The sequence below is a fragment of the Hibiscus syriacus genome, unplaced genomic scaffold (assembly GCF_006381635.1).
Source record: "Hibiscus syriacus cultivar Baekdansim isolate YM2019G1 unplaced genomic scaffold, ASM638163v2 tig00110186_pilon, whole genome shotgun sequence".
NCBI classification, from domain to species: Eukaryota; Viridiplantae; Streptophyta; class Magnoliopsida; order Malvales; family Malvaceae; genus Hibiscus; species Hibiscus syriacus.
This window is the reverse complement of record NW_024062617.1, coordinates 297,783-316,471: the sequence shown is the minus strand read 5'-3', so window position 1 is coordinate 316,471 and position 18,689 is coordinate 297,783. Positions and strand designations below refer to the sequence as shown.

General features: G+C 34.8%; 3 protein-coding genes across 3 annotated transcripts; 2 read left to right on the top strand and 1 right to left on the bottom strand.

The window, feature by feature from the left end:
* Nucleotides 1-3,074: 3,074 nt before the first annotated feature.
* LOC120217270 lies at nt 3,075-3,981 on the bottom strand (the record flags this gene model as incomplete). The annotated part of the gene is given in 2 exon segments (XM_039214452.1): nt 3,075-3,468; nt 3,633-3,981. Coding segments are annotated over 2 exon segments (513 nt in total), but the record flags the coding sequence as incomplete, so codon positions are not given.
* A 4,840-nt stretch (nt 3,982-8,821) lies between these two features.
* LOC120217190 (protein NAR1-like) lies at nt 8,822-13,065 on the top strand. Its single transcript, XM_039214389.1, has 11 exons — nt 8,822-9,080; nt 9,351-9,418; nt 9,658-9,811; nt 10,118-10,304; nt 10,501-10,627; nt 11,318-11,495; nt 11,577-11,626; nt 11,713-11,884; nt 12,129-12,255; nt 12,361-12,452; nt 12,704-13,065. Exons 1-11 carry the CDS (start codon nt 8,967-8,969, stop codon nt 12,854-12,856), a joined length of 1,422 nt encoding a protein of 473 aa, XP_039070320.1. The 5' UTR covers nt 8,822-8,966; the 3' UTR covers nt 12,857-13,065.
* A 3,542-nt stretch (nt 13,066-16,607) lies between these two features.
* On the top strand, nt 16,608-18,601 carry LOC120217194 (heavy metal-associated isoprenylated plant protein 7-like). The gene is made up of 6 exons (XM_039214397.1): nt 16,608-16,629; nt 16,660-16,681; nt 16,821-16,947; nt 17,034-17,245; nt 17,969-18,059; nt 18,131-18,601. Exons 2-6 carry the CDS (start codon nt 16,673-16,675, stop codon nt 18,448-18,450), a joined length of 759 nt encoding a protein of 252 aa, XP_039070328.1. The 5' UTR covers nt 16,608-16,629; nt 16,660-16,672; the 3' UTR covers nt 18,451-18,601.
* The last annotated feature ends 88 nt before the right edge of the window (nt 18,602-18,689 follow it).

The window sequence follows — 18,689 nt, the reverse complement described above, 5'->3', positions numbered from 1 at the left end:
TCGGGTGTAGGGTATATATTTTCAAGTCGGGTCGGGTGAAGGATGCAAAATGTTTTGGGTCGGATCGGGTTCGGATTTTATCTCAAAAGATCGGGTCATGTGAAAGATGCAAAAATTTTTAGGTCTGATCAGATCGAGTTCAAATTTTATCTCAAAAGGTCGGAATGAGTGGAGGATATATAATTTCGGGTCAGATCGGGTGAATGATGCAAAATTTTTGGATTGATTCGGGTCGACTGAAACCGACTCATACCCATCCCTATGTGTATATTTATATCACAGGGTCTCACACAATAGTTTACAATACCAAGGAGATCTCTAGTTGTTTTTCGATTCTTACTTTTATATATTTTTTAGGTAGTTTTATTATACGGTAGTTTAATATAAGGTTGAAAAAAAGTATTACTAGTAATATTAATATATTTTTTAATATTTTCGGTAGAGTGTTATCGAAAATATTATTTTTTTATCAAAAATATCAATTTCACTATCTAAAATGAATATTTCCGATATTAATATTTTTAATAGAAAAAATATCATTTTAGGTAATGTCCAAAATTAATATTTTTAATAGAAAGAATAACATTTTAAATAACATTTTATTAAAAATATTAAAAAAATATTAATATTTCAGATAATAATTTTTTAACTTTATATATCTCTGTATTCTTTCTTTAATCTTGTCTAATCTTCTTTCATCGACTTTACTTTGCCGTCCTATCAATTTAAAAGGTGTCGGCAAGAAACAAATTTCTTATATATAACCAGAGTTTAAATTCCTTATTAAAATACACATTAAATTGTACGTCGAGCTAATGCAGAGCACACCAAATCATAGCAGCATGATTTACCTCAATGCTATATTCCCAAAATCACCATGATAGGTTTGCTCATCGTTGACATATTGCCTTAACTAACAGTAAGTCTTGTCATATGATATTATTCAAAAGTTACAAGTATCTGATTCCAATCACCCACCACATTATATTTTATACTTTATAGATATGGTCTTAAAATAATAATAATTATTATTTTAGAATATTGGTAGTAATTAAGAAGACAACACAATGGCGTCAGCAATAAAGGACCTACACAACTCATTTGTGCGTCATGTGGGGTACTTGATCAACACAATATGAATGAGACTTTGACTGGACATGTATTATCTCTATCTTTTTCCTTTTTCTTTCTTTCAAAAAAAAGAAACTTTTGTCTTATTTTCCCAACCCAACAATAATTAAAGTTTTCATTAGTGAACCAATCAAACACGCATTGCATCACTCTTCTTTCTTAGATTTATCTATAAACACTAATTGAAGAATTATTTAACTAGTAATTTATTATTACTTAATTTTATAAAAAAAATCATTTAGTGCATTTTTTATATAGACAGTATCTTAATTTATTTATCTTTCCAAAAAAAAGTTTGAACTAAATAAAAATTTCATATGCTTTTAAAATTAAATTTAAGATTTCATCCCACCAGAGTGCTAGGAAGAAATCGCTATTTTGGACTAAAGAAAGATTTAGAAAGGAGGTGGAGGAGCATTAAATGGTGGGATGAGGTCGCTTGGTTCTTTTGCCCCAAGTGAAAAGAAAAACAACAGTAGAAAATTTGAATGCAATTTCTTTTATTATTAAAGATAAAAGTGATTACAAACTAGCATTTGTTTTAAGTATTATCAATCATTTGATAATAAATACTCAATCACTTTTGTAACTGTTCGTATTTGAACTCGTGACGTCTAGGAACAATAACAATTCTTTTAATCACTAAGATAAATTGGTTTGTACAATTTGAATGCAAATTAAATATTATTTAAGGGTCGAAAATGAAACTAATTGGTCATGTAACATCAATGACTCAATCGGTAGCGTAATTTAATATCATTAGTTAAATAGCTTAATATTGCTTAAGCAAGATATCAAGTTGGAGTTCTTGTGTATACAGAAAATCCCTGCTACCAAAGTCAGGTGTGCGATGTGGGTCGGTCCGGATTAATCAATACGAAGCCTTGGAAACGAGAGGACAAAAAAAATCATTTGTTAAGAATAGTATTTGGAATGGTCCGACCCTGGTCATCGATCTTCGGATATCAAGTTGGGATTCAGTCAATTGAAAACAGTTCCATCAAAAGAAAGAAGAAACACCTCCTAACATGAAAGGCTATGATGTCCACAGCCAATGTGAACATTTATCTCTTCTCTTCGTGTGCTCATATCATGCAGTGTAATTAACTGTTTTGTGTTCAAAACCATCAAGTTCACAGAATCAATCTCCCAGAATGCGACCAACTTAAGATGCCAAATGGTGTAAACTAGTGTCCGTGCTAATCTATTGAAGTCAAACACCGTCTTTTACGAGGCCTTTTCGAGGCAGCATGTGAAGTAAGTATGGGAATGAACCCTGGTACTATCTTCCAATGAGGATATGCCATTGGAATAGAACCTCAACAACAACGTCATAATGCATGACTGCAATGCGAGACGAGGGAAATATTGTTCTCGAAGGAAACTTAAATTGAGCTACCAGTATGCCCGCACGAGGCTGGCATAAAGATGAAATGGATGATAGAAAATAGAGCAACCACAATAAGCTAAAAAGAACCAAATGTAATCTGAAGCAGGAAAATTGAAAAGCCCGCCTGCCCAAGCCCTCAAGACCCAAGTTTTCCACAGAAAAAGAGAGACCGCTATGATATGGCTTCGCCCAAAGAATTAACCAGAATACTTCCAATTCATAACAGTATTATCTAAGCTAGCCTGAACATAATGACAGATAACAACAAGCAAGAAGATTGGTACCTGGAATTCAAACTAGGTGGGATGGAGAATATCCTTTAGATTGTAATACCACAAACACAAAGAGACACAAACCAAAAAGCTAGAATATTTTGACCTATGAAGTGAAATTTCCCTTTACATTCCTCGGAAAGAAACTGTCATTCACATAATTAAAAGTTACTATGCTTTACAAGCTATGGTACTGTCACTTGATAAACCATCCATTCACAAAACATCAGTTTTGCATTGATCAATTGCATCCCAAAGATGTATGCAGTTCACTCCAACAATGGTGCTTCCTAACAATTATTCAAAGGCAAAATCATTTCAATGGGATCTTAGACCCATATAAGTCGATCTCTAAAGAGCGTAGCAGCAAGACAAATGCCTTGAAATGAACAACTTGGAAATCAGACAAAGCAAAAAGATTTATTTGCAATCATTTGTCCTTCAATCTATCCTAAACATAAACATTTATAACAAGAAAAGGGAATAAACGAGAATGGAAGAAGAAAAGGCGCTAGTTGTTGAATCCACGTTTCTGGTACTGGGCGACCTCGCCCTCATTAGGGAAAAATCCCATTAGTCGATCCGCTGAGTTCTGGTAGGCATACATAAATCCTCCCATTCACCCTATTAGCCCTCCTGTCACCATTTAAGGACCTTTTAATACCGGTTTTATACCTGCACCAACCAAATACCAAAAAGAACAGAAAAGGTTTAAACTTCAAACCCCAAAACATTTTCCAATTCAGATGCTAACAGATTTAGAGAAAAAAAGGATCCAATTGCATTTCAATGTTACAAAACGATGATTATTGTTGTATGAAAAAAACCCAGAGGGTTACCGGATAGGTAGCCGACGGTGATGGACACGCCGGTGATGATGACGAAACGGAAGTAATCGAGGGTGTTGAAATTACCAACGAATTTGGTGAAAGGAGGATTTCGATCTACAACTGGATACTCTGGTTTGGCCGAAGCTGTTATGTCTGTGTTCTTCTTTGATTTTTTTCCTTTTTGTGTGTGTTTGTTTTTTTTTTTTTTTTTGGGGGGGGGGTGGTCCCTGTTTGTGAGGCTTTCAAGTTTCAATGACTCGCCTAAGGTCCTAAGGACTTCAGATGGTAAAGGTGGAAACGGAACAGAGCACCCTCCCTGTCCGAATTTGATATGTTTTTTCTGTGTGTGGTTGTTGATCGAGGGGTAATTTGTTTATTTTAGAATGATTAAACGTTGAATAATTTAAATACTGAATGATTTAGAGATTCTATATGAATTAACTCTAGATGTAACATATTGTTTAATAATGATTCTGAATCATTTAGAATGTAATTTGATGCTAAATTATTCAGTATTATTTTACTAAATCAGTTAACATTAAATCATTCAAAAGTACGAAACAAACGTGTTAAATGCTGAACTGTTTAACATTCAACACTAAATAAATCTATTCAGAGTCAAACAAACAGTCCCCTAATCGTTATATTTGGGCCTATTGATAAACCATGTCTTGATATGAGCGGATTCTATTGTTACTGGGTTCATTGGGCTGTAAATTACTTACTGCTGTTTTAGTAAAAATATTTTCTGCTACACTGATTCATTTGCAGCTTACACGGTGATGAAGATGAAGAGAATAACCTCAACAATTCCTGGTTTCATTCTTCGTCTCCCTGCTAATTCTCTTCGTCTCCCTGCTAATTCTCTTCTATTTTATTTTCCTGACCTGTCCATAATCTGTTCCTTTTTCTCCTTATGTTACTACTGCTGAAAATGTCAATATGGGTATATCTAAACCCACACATCTTGAGAAATCGATCATACACGTGTAAATCAAGATCCCTTCAGCTTGATGAAGCCCTGGGTTTTTTCAGTTCCATGATCTCAACGAAACCCACGCCTTCAATTATGGCTTTCAGCCATATGCTTGGAGCCATCTCCAAGATGAAGCACATGCCATTGTCGTCGTTTCCATGTGTAAACAGATGATGGATCGTGATGAATTCTATCTTGATATCTCTGAAATGAACATTTGGATCCATTGTTTGTGCAGCTTGAAGAAGGTGGACTTAGGTTTCTCTGTTTTGGCCATGATTGTAAAACTTGGTCTTCAACCCGACGCTTGCACCATGAATACTCTGCCTCTTGGACTGAGGAATGAAGGTGATATTAAAGAGTCAATGGGTTTGTCTAGGAAATCTTGGACTGAGGAATGATCCGTGTACTTATAATATTATTATTAGGGGACTTCGCAAATCTGGGTATTTTCGTTTTGCTGATGAAGATGAGCGGAAATGGCAGCTTTGAACCTCATTTGGTATGTTTTAACACTATTATTGATGAGTTATGTAAAGAGAAACGCTTGGAGAAAGCTTTGATTATCTTTCAAGATATGTTAGATAGGAGAATTGAACCTAATGTTATTACTTTTACTTTGTTCATTCGTGGATTTTGCAGCATTGGCTAGTGGGATGAAACAAAATGATTATTAGCTAACATGGTTGACAAGGGGATTTCTCCTGGTGATGTGATTTTCAATTCTTTAATCGATGCTTTATGTAAGGAAAAAAAGATCGATGAAGCTATGACCATGTTAGAGCTAATGAGTCAAAGAGATGTAAAACCTAATGTTGTCACCTACACTTGTTTAATACATGGATGTTGCAGTTCAGGTAAATGGGCTGAAGCGACAAGCTTGCTCAATAGAATGATGAACGAAGGGTTTCATCCTAATGTTGTGACTTTCAGTTCTTTAATCAAGGTTTTATGCAAGGAAAAGAAGACCGAAGAAGCAGTTTCCTTGTTTGAACTAACGAGTCAAAGAGTAAATGGGCAAAAGCGACAAGCTTGCTAGACAGAATGATGAACGAAGGAATCTATCCTGAAGTTGTGATTTTCGATAGAATGATCGAAGGGTTTCATCCTAATGTTGTGACTTTCAGTTCTTTAATCAAGGTTTTATGCAAGGAAAAGAAGACCGAAGAAGCAGTTTCCTTGTTTGAGCTAACGAGTCAAAGAGTAAATGGGCAAAAGCGACAAGCTTGCTCGACAGAATGATGAACGAAGGAATCTATCCTGAAGTTGTGATTTTCAATTCTTTAATCAATCCTTTATGCAAGGAAAAGAAGATCGATGAAGTTATTACCATGTTAGAGCTAATGAGTCAGAGAGATGGAAAACCTAAAGTTGTCACCTACACTTGTTTAATACATGGGTTTTGCAATTTAGGTAAATGGACTGAAGCTACAAGCTTGCTCAATAGAGTGATGAACGAAGGTGTTCATCCTAATGTCGTGATTTTCAGTTCTTTAATTGATGTTTTATGCAAGTAAAAGAAGATTGAAGAAGCCATTTCCTTGTTTGAACGCATGATTCAAAGAGGTATAAAACCGAACATTTTCACCTACAATTGTTTAATACATGGGTTTTGCGATTCTGGCAAATGGACTGAAGCGGCAAGCTTGCTCAATAGAATGATGAATGAAGGGGTTCATCCTGATGTTGTGGCTTTCAATTATTTAATCAAGCAAGGAAAAGAGTACAGGAGAAGCTATTACCATGTGGGGACTAATGAGTCAGAGACATGTAAAACCCAGCTTTGTCACTTACCATTGTTTGATACACGGGTTATGCGATTCATGTAAATGGACAGAAGCAACACACTTGCTTTGTGAGATGGTTGCAGCGGATATTGTACCTGATGTTGAAACTTTTAACATTTTGTTGGATGCTATTAGCAAACAAGGAAAAACAGAAGCAGCTCATGGGTACTAAAGTTGATATATCAAAAAGGTGTGATGCCTAATGGATTTACTTACAGGATACTGATCAGAATGTATTGTGTACAAGGCGAAATGAATAAGGCACAAGATGTTTTTGATTCAATGGCAGCCAAGGATTTTGAACCCGATATAGTGGCTTATAAGAGATGTTGATTAATGGGTACGTGAAGAGCAAGAGAAAAGATGAGGCTTTGAGTCTTGCTGAAGAAACGCTCCAAAAGGGATTGACACTTGATGTGGAAACTAGTAACATGCTCAGAGGCTTGACAAGGCATGAAAGTTTTGAGGTGTATATGGTAAGGAGAACGCTTAACTTACCTCATTGTTTTTGTTACTTGTTCTTTCTGTTTTTACATGGTTACACACTCATTTTCTTAAACAAAGTCGAAATACAATACGGATTTTTAGGATTACTTGAATCGGGTAATATATATATATATTTTTTTGATAGAATGAATCGGGTAATATTGGGAGCCTGTTTTACATCAAACAAGTCTTTGAACAACCCTTGTTTCTGGTTTTGCATTTAATTACTTAATAACAGTTAAAGCTAGTCTTCATAAAGTCCATATCGTTTGTTTTGCAGGCCATGGAGTACTTGAATGTGTTTGCCGTGGAATGTGCAGCGCAGTAAGGGTGTCTTGCTAAGTTGAGGAGGTTCAATGGATGAAGGCATGCAACATGTACGGCAAGTTTTGTGTCCAAATCGGGCAAATAATAGCAATGGCACTACTAGTTAGCATTGCCATGGTGCTCCTGTATTGTATCTCTGCTTTCCATCTCTCTCTTATACGATCCCAACGGAGCCAAGAACAACTCAAGGTGGCAGAATTCGAGTATCTCGACATAGTCGCCATTGGCGTATCCACTCAGTAAGGATGGGTCAGTGCCCACCTGAAATCCAAATTTTCTTTAAATAATTATCTATATATTGATTGTGCCCACCTTAAAATTTTATATATTATCATGCATAAAAATTTTATGTTATTAATATATATGTGATCACTTTAAAAAATATTTTTAAATTTATTGTTTATAATTGTGGAGTCGTGAATATTTGATAGTATCTCGCATTTTATGTAACCGATACGGTACAGAATAGGATTTTACAGTAACAACTCTGTTTTAGAACTAATGCTCAGTTGCTCACTCCCAAGGGCAGTGTTACTGTCGAAATGAAAAATGTGTTAGCTAATCACTGAGCAATATCTGGTATCCATAGAATTGAATGAAGCATCCGACAATGTCAATCCCTTTAAATTCCTATTGTGGTCTAGTTGTGGTTTTAATTCCTCTATTAAAGTTTGAGATTTTCTCCTTGACTTTAATATACTTTAATCATTTATTTTTATAATATTATTTGAATAATTCCTCCACTTTCTTCGGAGTTTTCAATTTTTTTAATAAATTATTACCATTAATAATAACTTTTAATTCAAAATGAAATTTTATTAAATAATGATTATTTATTAAAATCTATCTTTAGATTACAATAATAATAAAATTTAATGTTTGTAATTTTAGTTTTTTTTATAAATATTTTTATTTATCTATCCTTACAATATCAATTATTATATTTTTAATATACAATTTTTGGTGCAGTGAGTAATCGGGTGCCTAATTTTCTCTTGATGCATAGTTATTAGTATTATTAGTGTAAAGTATTCAAATGATATCGATTATATAGCGTTGTTTTATTGATTCATTCGATTATTAAAAGTTATAAAATAGACACCTGATTATTCATATATTTCAAACTCATCTTGCTATCGTTTGAATCAGATGTTAACTTATTGATTGTCATATGATAAAATTATATTTTAATAATGTTTACTAGCACCGTCGTTGCTTTCAAGCACTAACTCGACGGCATAATATTTCAATCATTGGTTCGATGTCATAATGTAAACGAAGAGTTGATAGAAAAAAAATTAAAACAGTTATTAGATCAGATTTTATCTTATCTCAGTCAGCAGGTCAATGTTCATCTTAAACAATCGTTAGTTTTTAATAAAAAATGAAAATTTAGAATATATAAATAATCAAATAATTATTTTATAACTTTTAATAGTCAATAGATTAAAAAAAACATCCCTTTATAGTTATGAAATCTTTTATAATTTTAATAATTAAAAGATTAAAAAAATAATACTCTGGAATTATTTATGTACTTTATTCGTATTATTATTCTTTTTAAAAGTGCCAAATACACACGCCTTGATTAGAAAAAGCACACGCGCCTTTGGTGGACTTCCTCCGGTGATATACCGCCTTTGACTTACTAAATTATTTCAAGCGCCTTCAACCTCAACCTTATTTCTCGAATCAACTCCTAGGTCTAAATTATCAATTTTCCAATTCAATTTAAGCGTTGTATAATTGTAGCTTCGAAATTAAACGATGTCGGAGAAGTTCTCGCCGACGCTCAGGATCGGAGATCTCAGCGATTTCATAGCACCGTCTCAAGCCTGCGTCGTTTCTCTCAAAGCAACCCCTAAGAAACCTGAAACTCAGGTACTCATTATACCTTCACTTAATTTCTTTCCTCAATTATCAATCCTATTTCGTGAATTTTGCAAACTTCGATTCGGAATTAGGTGTTATAGTTTGTTTCGGATTTGTTATTGGCTCCTTCCATTTTAGCTTTAGATGCTCTTGTTTGGTTATGTTTTGTAATCGCATAGGCTTTATTCTACCAATTATCGAATTATTTAGCAGTAGAAGAGTATGATTTTTCGTTATATTTGGTTAAAATTTTCTTATTTTCAAATTACTCTGCTGAAGGTTTTAGCTGCTAAGAGTCAGCAAATTGAACCAGTAAAGATTTCACTCAAGGACTGCTTGGCATGTAGGTAATATTTCCTCTATCTTTGGCTTATCCATCATGTCTTTAAAATTGCGTAGCTTGTGGATTGGATTAAAATTGTTTGTTTGTTAAGTGTATGTTAAGGTAATTATTGAAATTTTTGAATGTTGAATGTCTAATTTATGACTGCCAATTGTTGTCTTGATAAAGGCTTTATTTAGTTGTTTATGTTTCAAGTTTTATTTACATTGAAGGCATGTTTGTAACTTCTTTGCAATGTTGCAGTGGGTGCATAACCTCTGCAGAGACAGTGATGCTTATGAAGCAAAGCTTAGATGAATTCCTTTCCAGTATTAATAAAGGGAAAGCTGTAATCGTATCCCTTTCTCCACAGTCAAGGGCCTCCCTTGCTGCTCACTTCGGCATCCCTCCACTGAAGGTACAATGAAACACTAGAAACCTTTAACCTAAAACGCTCTGATAGTGGCATTCTACCCCCTGACATGCTCTTCAGTTACATTCGCACTATATGATATGAAAAGAAGAGAGGGTTAAATCTAGCAGTTTTCTCACCGCACAATTATGCACATTCCACACCCTCCCTACTTGTAATACCTTCTGACTAAATCTGTGATTCCCTGTTTTTAATTTTTGTTTTCATTTCATTTGAAGTACAAGAAAATGTTGCCTATATGTTATTTCAGTTGAATATTTCTAATTATGGAATTTCTTTTCTCGTTTTCAGGTTCTCGAGAAACTCACAACCTTTTTAAAGTCCTTAGGAGTAAAAGCTGTTTTTGATATTTGTTGTATTAGAGACTTAACATTAATTGAAACTTGTCATGAGTTCATTGCTCGATATAAACAAAGCCAAGCAAATATTGACGAGAAAAGCAAATCCTCACTCCCAATGCTGTCCTCATCATGTCCAGGTATACATCTTATTTGTAAAAATAGGGCAATAATTTAATAGAATTCTCTCTCTCTGAAACCCTAAAATGCATATGCACACGATTTTCTGTATTTGTGCATTACATGTGGAGAAGAAGACTATGCATGGGATGTCATAGTAATTTATAGAATTCCTGTGCTCAAAAGAGTTTTTTCTGTGTCTCTCTCTTATTGCAGGTTGGATATGCTATGCTGAAAAACAGCTTGGATCATATATTTTGCCATACATATCCTCAGTAAAAAGTCCTCAGCAGTCGATGGGAGCTGCTCTTAAGCATCATATATGTCAGACAATGGGTTTCAGGTAGTCTTGGCTATTCAACTTTTATGCACCAGACTTCGGCTTTCTTTTGGTCATGGTCATGCTATAAACAACAGTTTTTGCTAGAAGAGAGAACTTGTAATGTACTCTAGTAATGATAATGAAATGCTTGATTAGCTATTCTCTCATATTTTTTTATGAAAAAAAAACTAAAATATTGCTAAATTTTGCGGTTACCAATGAATTACAGCATACTGGTTAAAACTACACAGCCTCCCACCCTACTATTGGCATAGGAAAACTAGAAAATAACTGAAGATTGAAGGCAGTAATAATAAGAAAATCATATTCATTTAACATACAAATGAAGGAGAAGGAATATGGAATAATATCTGGTGCTTTATATGTATTGTATCATGAAGTCACTTTCATGGTCTGTGTACCTCCAAATTAATGAGTATGATCAAAGGATAGTTCTAATTGCTTTCTTTAATAATGTCGTAGAACATCTCCCTACTCCCTCTACACTTTTTTATTTGCTATTCAGGTGCTATAGAAAGTTAGATTTTTATCTTGGACTATTTTTGGAAAGCCAATCGTCAGTTAACATCTTATGAAAATTTCTAGTTTTTTAACTTGATACTACCCAAATATTTGAGGAAATGGTGTATGCCAAAAACATTGCATTGTCCTTAATACTTGAATGACTGGATTATTCGTTTTACTTGATAGGCCGGAGGAGATATACCATGTAACGGTGATGCCATGTTATGATAAGAAGCTTGAGGCTTCCAGGGAGGATTTTGTTTTTCAAGTGGAATCTAATGATGGATTCCACGCTGATGAAGATCTTTGTATCCCAGAAGTTGACTCTGTCTTGACCTCTGGGGAAGTATTAGATTTGATACAGGTGAAGTCAAGGTTGCACATTATCTAATTTGGACATTTCAATGTAACAATTTTATATTCTTGATTTGGTCAATTTTTGCAGTTGAAAGAAGTTGATTTTAAAGCCTTGGAAGAGTCCCCTCTTGATACACTGTAAGTACCACAATTATTGTCTTTAAAATGACCCTCTATTCCTACCTTGTTACATACAAATGAACAATATGGTTAACATTCTTCAGGTTGACAAATTTTGATGAGCAAGGACATCTTTATGGTGTCTCAGGAAGCTCTGGAGGTTATGCTGAAACTGTCTTCCGCTATGCTGCAAAAGTTCTCTTTGGAAGAGAAATTGATGGGCCATTGGACTTCAGAACTATAAGGAATTCTGATTTCCGTGAATTGAGGCTAGAAGTAAGTTTGCTTTTTGATTTGATGGTATACATTTTAGCAGTATAGAGTCCGAATATTAAACGAAACATGCAAATTCTGCCTGAAGAGTTCCCTTTCTGTAATCTCTTAGTTCACAAAGGTTGTATTGAAATTGAATCACGAATTTATTACTTAACATATATGGCTCAAAAAGTCATGGAAGCAACTTCAACACTACATTTTATTTTTATTTTCTTTGTTGATATCCTGACAGTCCACTATGTAGGTGGAGGGGAAAACTGTGATGAAATTCTCCTTATGTTATGGCTTCCAAAACCTGCAAAATATCGTGAGGAAAGTTAAAACACGGAAATGTGATTATCAGTATGTGGAGGTTATGGCATGCCCTTCAGGTTTCTGTTCCATTGTACCCTTTTATTTATTTTAATAATGAATTGGATTTGAAACAGTCGCTTGTAACTTTGTATTAGAATCTGGGTATTTTTTAATGTTTGCAGGTTGCTTGAATGGTGGAGGGCAAATCAAGCCAAAGCCAGGACAATCTCCAAAGGAGTTAATCAAATCACTAGAAACTGTTTACATGGAAAATGTGAGTTTCTACGCTCAGTTATGAATTTGTCCACGCGTTTTTTAAAATTTAAGTTTCTATGCTTGCAATGCTGTAATGCTAAAATTGAACTGATTTGACATGCTACACGGAGCTTAACGTTTACATGCATATGCAATCAAGCTCTCTTCCGAATATTCACATAGCACAAAAGTTCTAAGTGGGGAGAAACTCTGCATTTATTCCTTTTTTGTTTTAGATTTTCTTTTATTAATTCTTCTTTATTAATTTAGGTCCTGGAAGCTGATCCTTTCAAGAACCCTTTGGTGGAACGGTTGTATGATGAGTGGCTTGAGCACCCGGGTTCAGAAAAAGCTAAAAGGCACATGCACACGGGATACCACCCTGTTGTAAAAAGTATAACTGCTCAGTTGCACAATTGGTAAACACTTTTTAACATCTGGTCCTGTAGAACATGGGAACTTTCCCTCTGTTGTCTCTCCTTGCGTGCATTTCATTTTCGGCAGCTGTGGCACAACGTTGCCTGATCGTTTGATCCTTCTCTGTATTTGCATTTGCAATTGCAAGGAGACCAATTTTGATAAGGAGATATTTTGTTTGGAAGAAAATTATTTGCTATCACATCTTTCTTTTTTGCTATGTGGGTATCGTATCGAATATGATATGTGTTCGATACTAGCATACTCATTTTTTTTTATCTTTTCATTCATTCAATCATACTTAAGTCGGAAGGCGTGTTTTTCTACAACTGACGGACACATACTTTAGGGGGAGAATGTCTGGGTAACATAGATCTTTTACGTATATGTTGTACCAGTATTGTCTATTGGACGGAAAGGAACTGATTTGTGTTCTTAAGTATCTTGAAACATTTATAGCATATATTGGTGTAGTGGTGAGCAAATAGTTAAATTTATCTGGTTCTGTCGGTTTTTATTATTATTTTTTTATTTATGTATCGGACTTAAACAATCAAATTCAAAAACTGAATCAACCCACCTTTGTGGTCTAAAATAATTTATCATCGATAAGGTCAGTTGGTTAAATTAATTGACTCGCGTATCTAACTATATATTTTGTTATTAAAATAGTTGAAAAATAATAAGTCAAATTAGTCGGTCTTTTTCTGTATTATTGGCAAAATCATCCCAACTGATTCTAGAATTGAACAAATCAAACACCACTTCTGGTAAGGTACAAATTCATATTACACTGTTTAAGATGAAGCTTGAAAAGTTTACAATGATAAAAAAACAAAAATAAATGGTTCAAAATGGCAAAACGCATTTTAAATTAACAAACAGTAGTTGGCCAACCACTCTAATGATATGCGTATATTTCATTAAATTTTTGTATACATCAGGGTATTGAAACACGGTGTCCCGTCAAAATAGATAATGGTAACAAATATAGGAAGGAGGAGTTTTCAGAGAATATTTGTAGACATTAGATATGGATGCAAAGATGAAAGGACCAACACTTGTTCACGAGCACACTACCTAATCAGCTACCAAGATGGGTGTAGGTGTACCTGTACGTGTACGTGTACGTCTCGACTCCAACCACGACTGGGCTACAACTTTTGTCGTTAAAGAGAGAAAGAAAAAAACAGTCAGCCCTGTCCGGGGCTTCATGAAATGAAGCATCTAATTCATTGAGATGCTAGTGGATGACAGTTGCCAAGCCTTTCTCCCGAGTATTTATGTTGACCGTGTCCAGTATTGGTTTCGACTCCTGTACTTTTGCCAAGTTAGAAACTTAGAGGTGCCCCAAGAGAGAGAGACCTACGGTCCAGTAAGTCGGAGACGTAGAGGATAAATGTCTAGGGATAGCAGCTCACAAGCTCTTTCAAACAGATGTTTGGGAAGCAGTATAATTAAAAAGTTGTGATGCCCTTCACCGTTTTGTTTGTTCCCCTGCCACCAAACCAAACCACCTAGTTTTAATAAATATTAAAAATGATTGAGCCTGTAACTGATATAAAATCATTTTTTTACAAATATAATGTATTATAAAAATTATGGGCCTTGACAGATGTCCCTTTTGTCCAAACTCAAATACGGCTCTGGTTAGAGGTGCCCCAAGAGAGAGACTTAAGGTCCAGTAGTTGGAGGATAAATCTGTAGGGAAAGCCCCAGGTCTAGCAGCTCACAAGCTCTTTCCAACAGATGTTGGGAAGCAATATAATTAAAAAGTTGTGATGCCTAGTCCCTGCCTTCACCGTTTTGTTTGTTACCCTGCCACCAAACCAAACCACCTACTAGTTTGGATTTTGCATTCACTCAGTTCTTGTCTAGGCGTAATGTATGACAAGCACAAAACCCATCATCCGGAGTTATCCTCAATTCATAAAACTCCTCTTTGGGTTGTGCCGTAGCATTCAATAAGTGATGTCAAAATTCAAAACCTGCTTCCAACAGACACACGTTGACGGCATACGCCATTGTTGTAGAAAGTGGAAGAGGAGAGTGCCAAGTCTAACGATACACCTTATCTATAAAACACAAATTTAGAGACAAAACCATTGATTTTAGTTAGCACCTTAGCCTTGTATTTTTTTCATGTTATGGTCTGATTTTTCTCATTTTTATAGAATTTATAAATCGATTTTACGGGCATCGACATTGAAGTTGGTTGGATTGAGTTAGCCCAATGACATGCGTATCAAGTCAAGTCCAATTTGGGCCAAGAGCACCAACTTCAAATTGTTTTCCAGACCATCTTCAACCCCAACCTCAATTCTGCCGGTTATGGTGGTGGGCTTTGCATTTTGGATTCCCAATTAAAGGATCCAAATTTACCCATCCATTCCATTCCCGGTTGTTCTTCTTTGCGCCTCAAAGACATTTCTACAACATTATGGAATGCACCATCAATTCATACACACGTTACGTAAACTTCACGACTGCCCCATTTCCCCATTATTTAAGACCATGGTAACAACCAAATGGTTTATTCTTCAATTCCATCCTTTTATTTTATGAATATTCAACTTTATCTTTTTATGTTAGTTATCATAATTTTATTCTTCTATTTTTATCCTGATATAAATCATACATGTTTCTTCTTTATCTATTTCATGATTTAAGCATACAATAATCTCATCCAGACAATAAAACCAACAAAACTAGAAGAATGAATTAAAGTAAAGGACTAATTTCTCAATTTTGATATGGTTGAAGGATGAATTTCAAATTAGACTCTAGAGAAAGGGTAAATGATTGAGACGCTGAGTCAGCTAAAGGACATATGTCTACCGGTGCATCAAACAACTCCACGTCAGATCCCCACAATTTCCACCTTGCTTTAAAGCCTTTCTTTCTTCCTCTTTCTCCCACCATAAAAATAAAAAGGCTTAATTATAAATTAAGTGCTTAAATTATATTGTTTTCACGAATATTACACTCAATATTTTTAATGGTCCCGGTGCCTAACGTTACAAAATTACCACTTTAGATGCCTTACCATAACTACCGTTAGTTTTCTCTGCTAAGTGACATGTGTCACATTCTGATAATTTTGAACTTTTTAATTAAAAATATTCTTATATTTATTTAAAAAACCCTAATTTCTCATGAATTACAAAAAAAAACTCAAAATTCATAAAAATTTTAAATCCTAACTCTAACCCACTGCCGCCACCCTTTTCGGCCACGACCACTACTGCCAATTTAATCTCTGTCATCTTCTTAGTTATATGTCATCGTAGTTGTCGTTGATTGGTCATTGAAATCATGTGAGATTGTAATTTTTATCTTAGGATTCACGAGGTACAAAATGTCGATCAACCGTCAATAGGTTACGATTTCATAGGGATATTGATAGTCGAGGTAGATGAGGTCGGGTGAAACTTCGTCGATGGTAAAGGGTGTCGGTCGATATGGGTTTAGAGGTTGAAATTAAGATTTTCAAAGTTTTGGATTATTTCAATTTTTTGTTTGTTTTTTAAAATATAATTTTAATTTTTCAATTTTAAATATTTTTTAAAAATTACTAAAATATGATATGTCATTTAACGAAAAAAATTAACAGTATTTATTGCCCAGACACCTAAAATGATAACGTTTAGATACCGAAATCATTCAAAAAAATTATACTCACCTATTCGTGAAAATTGCTATAGTTTGAGCCTTTACATTATAATTAAGCCAAATAAAAAATCATTGCTTGCATATATATCGAAACTTTTCCTGCTCATGAAAGTCCAGAAAGTAAAGAGTATTTTCAGAATCATCATAACCATGGGAGAGGTAAGCCTATCTATTTACTCTCTTCGTTGTTGCATTGTTCATGTCATTAACGCCTCTTTACCTTTAATCAAAGCTCATAATAGTTTGTTTGACTGAGTTTTAGTTAATACTCAATAGTAATAGCTTGTTTATATTTAAGGACAAGAAAAAAGATGCCAAAGGGGAGGAGAAAAAGGAAGAAGAAAACCCAGAAATTGTACTCAAAGTTGATATGCACTGCGAAGCTTGTGCCAGAAAAGTTGCAAGAACTCTCAAGGGATTTGAAGGTAATATATATGTACATATATATGTGTGTGTGTGTGTGTATTAGCTTTTTCATTTTCGGAGATCTTAAGGTTCAATTTGACGACAGGGGTGGAGGATGTTGCCACAGATAGCAAAGCAAATAAGGTGGTGGTGAAGGGAAAGGCGGCAAATCCCAGCAAGGTTTATGAAAGGCTACTAAAGAAATACGGAAGAAAAGTAGAGTTAGTTTCGCCGTTGCCGAAGCAGCCGCCGCCGCCGGAGGAAGAGAAGAAGGAAGAAAACAAAGAACCCGAACCCAAAGAAGAGAAAAAAGAGGAGGTAACAAAGATTTAGTTTTAAAGATGAAAACTAAATTTTCTATGTTAAAATAGATTAAAAATCTTTAACTGAACTAGTAAATTTTGGAGGGATTAAAAGTGAAATTATACCATTTAATAGACGGAGGAATTGTCGGGAAAAAAAACCATTAAATGTCGAGCCCTACATGTGTTATGGGTTTTTGAATTAGCAAGATTTATCCTCTGCTGTGTGTGTAGCGGTGCTGACATTGAAAGTTACAAAACAAGTTGGTCTTGACCACAACCCCCCATAGCCCCATAGCCCACTGGGCACATATCACAAGGCCACTGTTTAAGGGTGACCCCACGGTTCCATATTACTAGTACTGACCAACTCTGCAATGCAGGTCGCTCACGGGTCCAGAGATCCTACTTGCTTTCACTTCCAAACCAACACTATTTTGATATTTTCTTAACAAACTCTAATTAATATTAGTGTAGGTTTTGTTTTATTTGCACACAATTACTAGTAGTTTAAGAGTTGGTTTCTCGTAATAAGAGATTGGTAGGTGGATTATATTATTATATGTTTAATGTCAGGCTTAGAAAGCTTTTTTGGTGGAATGTTGTTGAGTTAATGAAGAAAACAGTGTTGAGATCTTTAATATAGAGGTCTGATCTTGGAATATAGTCTAATCTCTAAAGTTAAGAAAAGAATAATCATTTTGTTGTAATTAGTAGTGATGAGTTCATGTATTGGCAGCCTCCTGCAGTGATAACGGTGGTGTTGAAGGTTGGTATGCACTGTGAAGCATGCGCTCAGGTTTTGCGGAAGCGAATCCGGAAGATTAAAGGTACCTCATATACTTCATTCCTTATTATAATATATTAGATATATAACTTTGAATGCATTGATTCATCATAGACGTAGAGTCGGTAGAAACAGACGTGGGAAATGACCAAGTTATTGTAAAAGGAACCGTGGATCCGACAAAGCTGGTCGAGTACGTATACAAGCGAACTGGAAAGCAGGCAACCATAGTGAAAGGTGAAGAAAAGAAGGAAGAGGAGAAAAAAGAACAAGAGACAAAGAAAGAAGAAGCTAAAGGAGGTGAAGAAGATAATAAAAAGAGTGACGACATCAAACGAAGTGAGTCTTTTCCGTCGAAGTATTACTCGGAGGAGTTGGAGTATCCTCCACAGTTCTTCAGCGATGAGAATCCAAATGCTTGCTCACTTATGTAATTTTTATACATATTAGCCATGCAATTTTGCAACTGCTATAATGTATTAAGACCTTCACTCAGTGTTCATTGTGACTTCTTTTGAAATAAGCTGTGTAATTATAGGTTTTGTGAACCCATGTTATGGACGCTTAGCTGTAATATTAATTAAACTCGACTGTTCCGTAAATTTATGATTTTGATCCCGTTATTAATTTCAATTTTTTTTATATAACTTGACCTCTCTTACAATTTTTATAA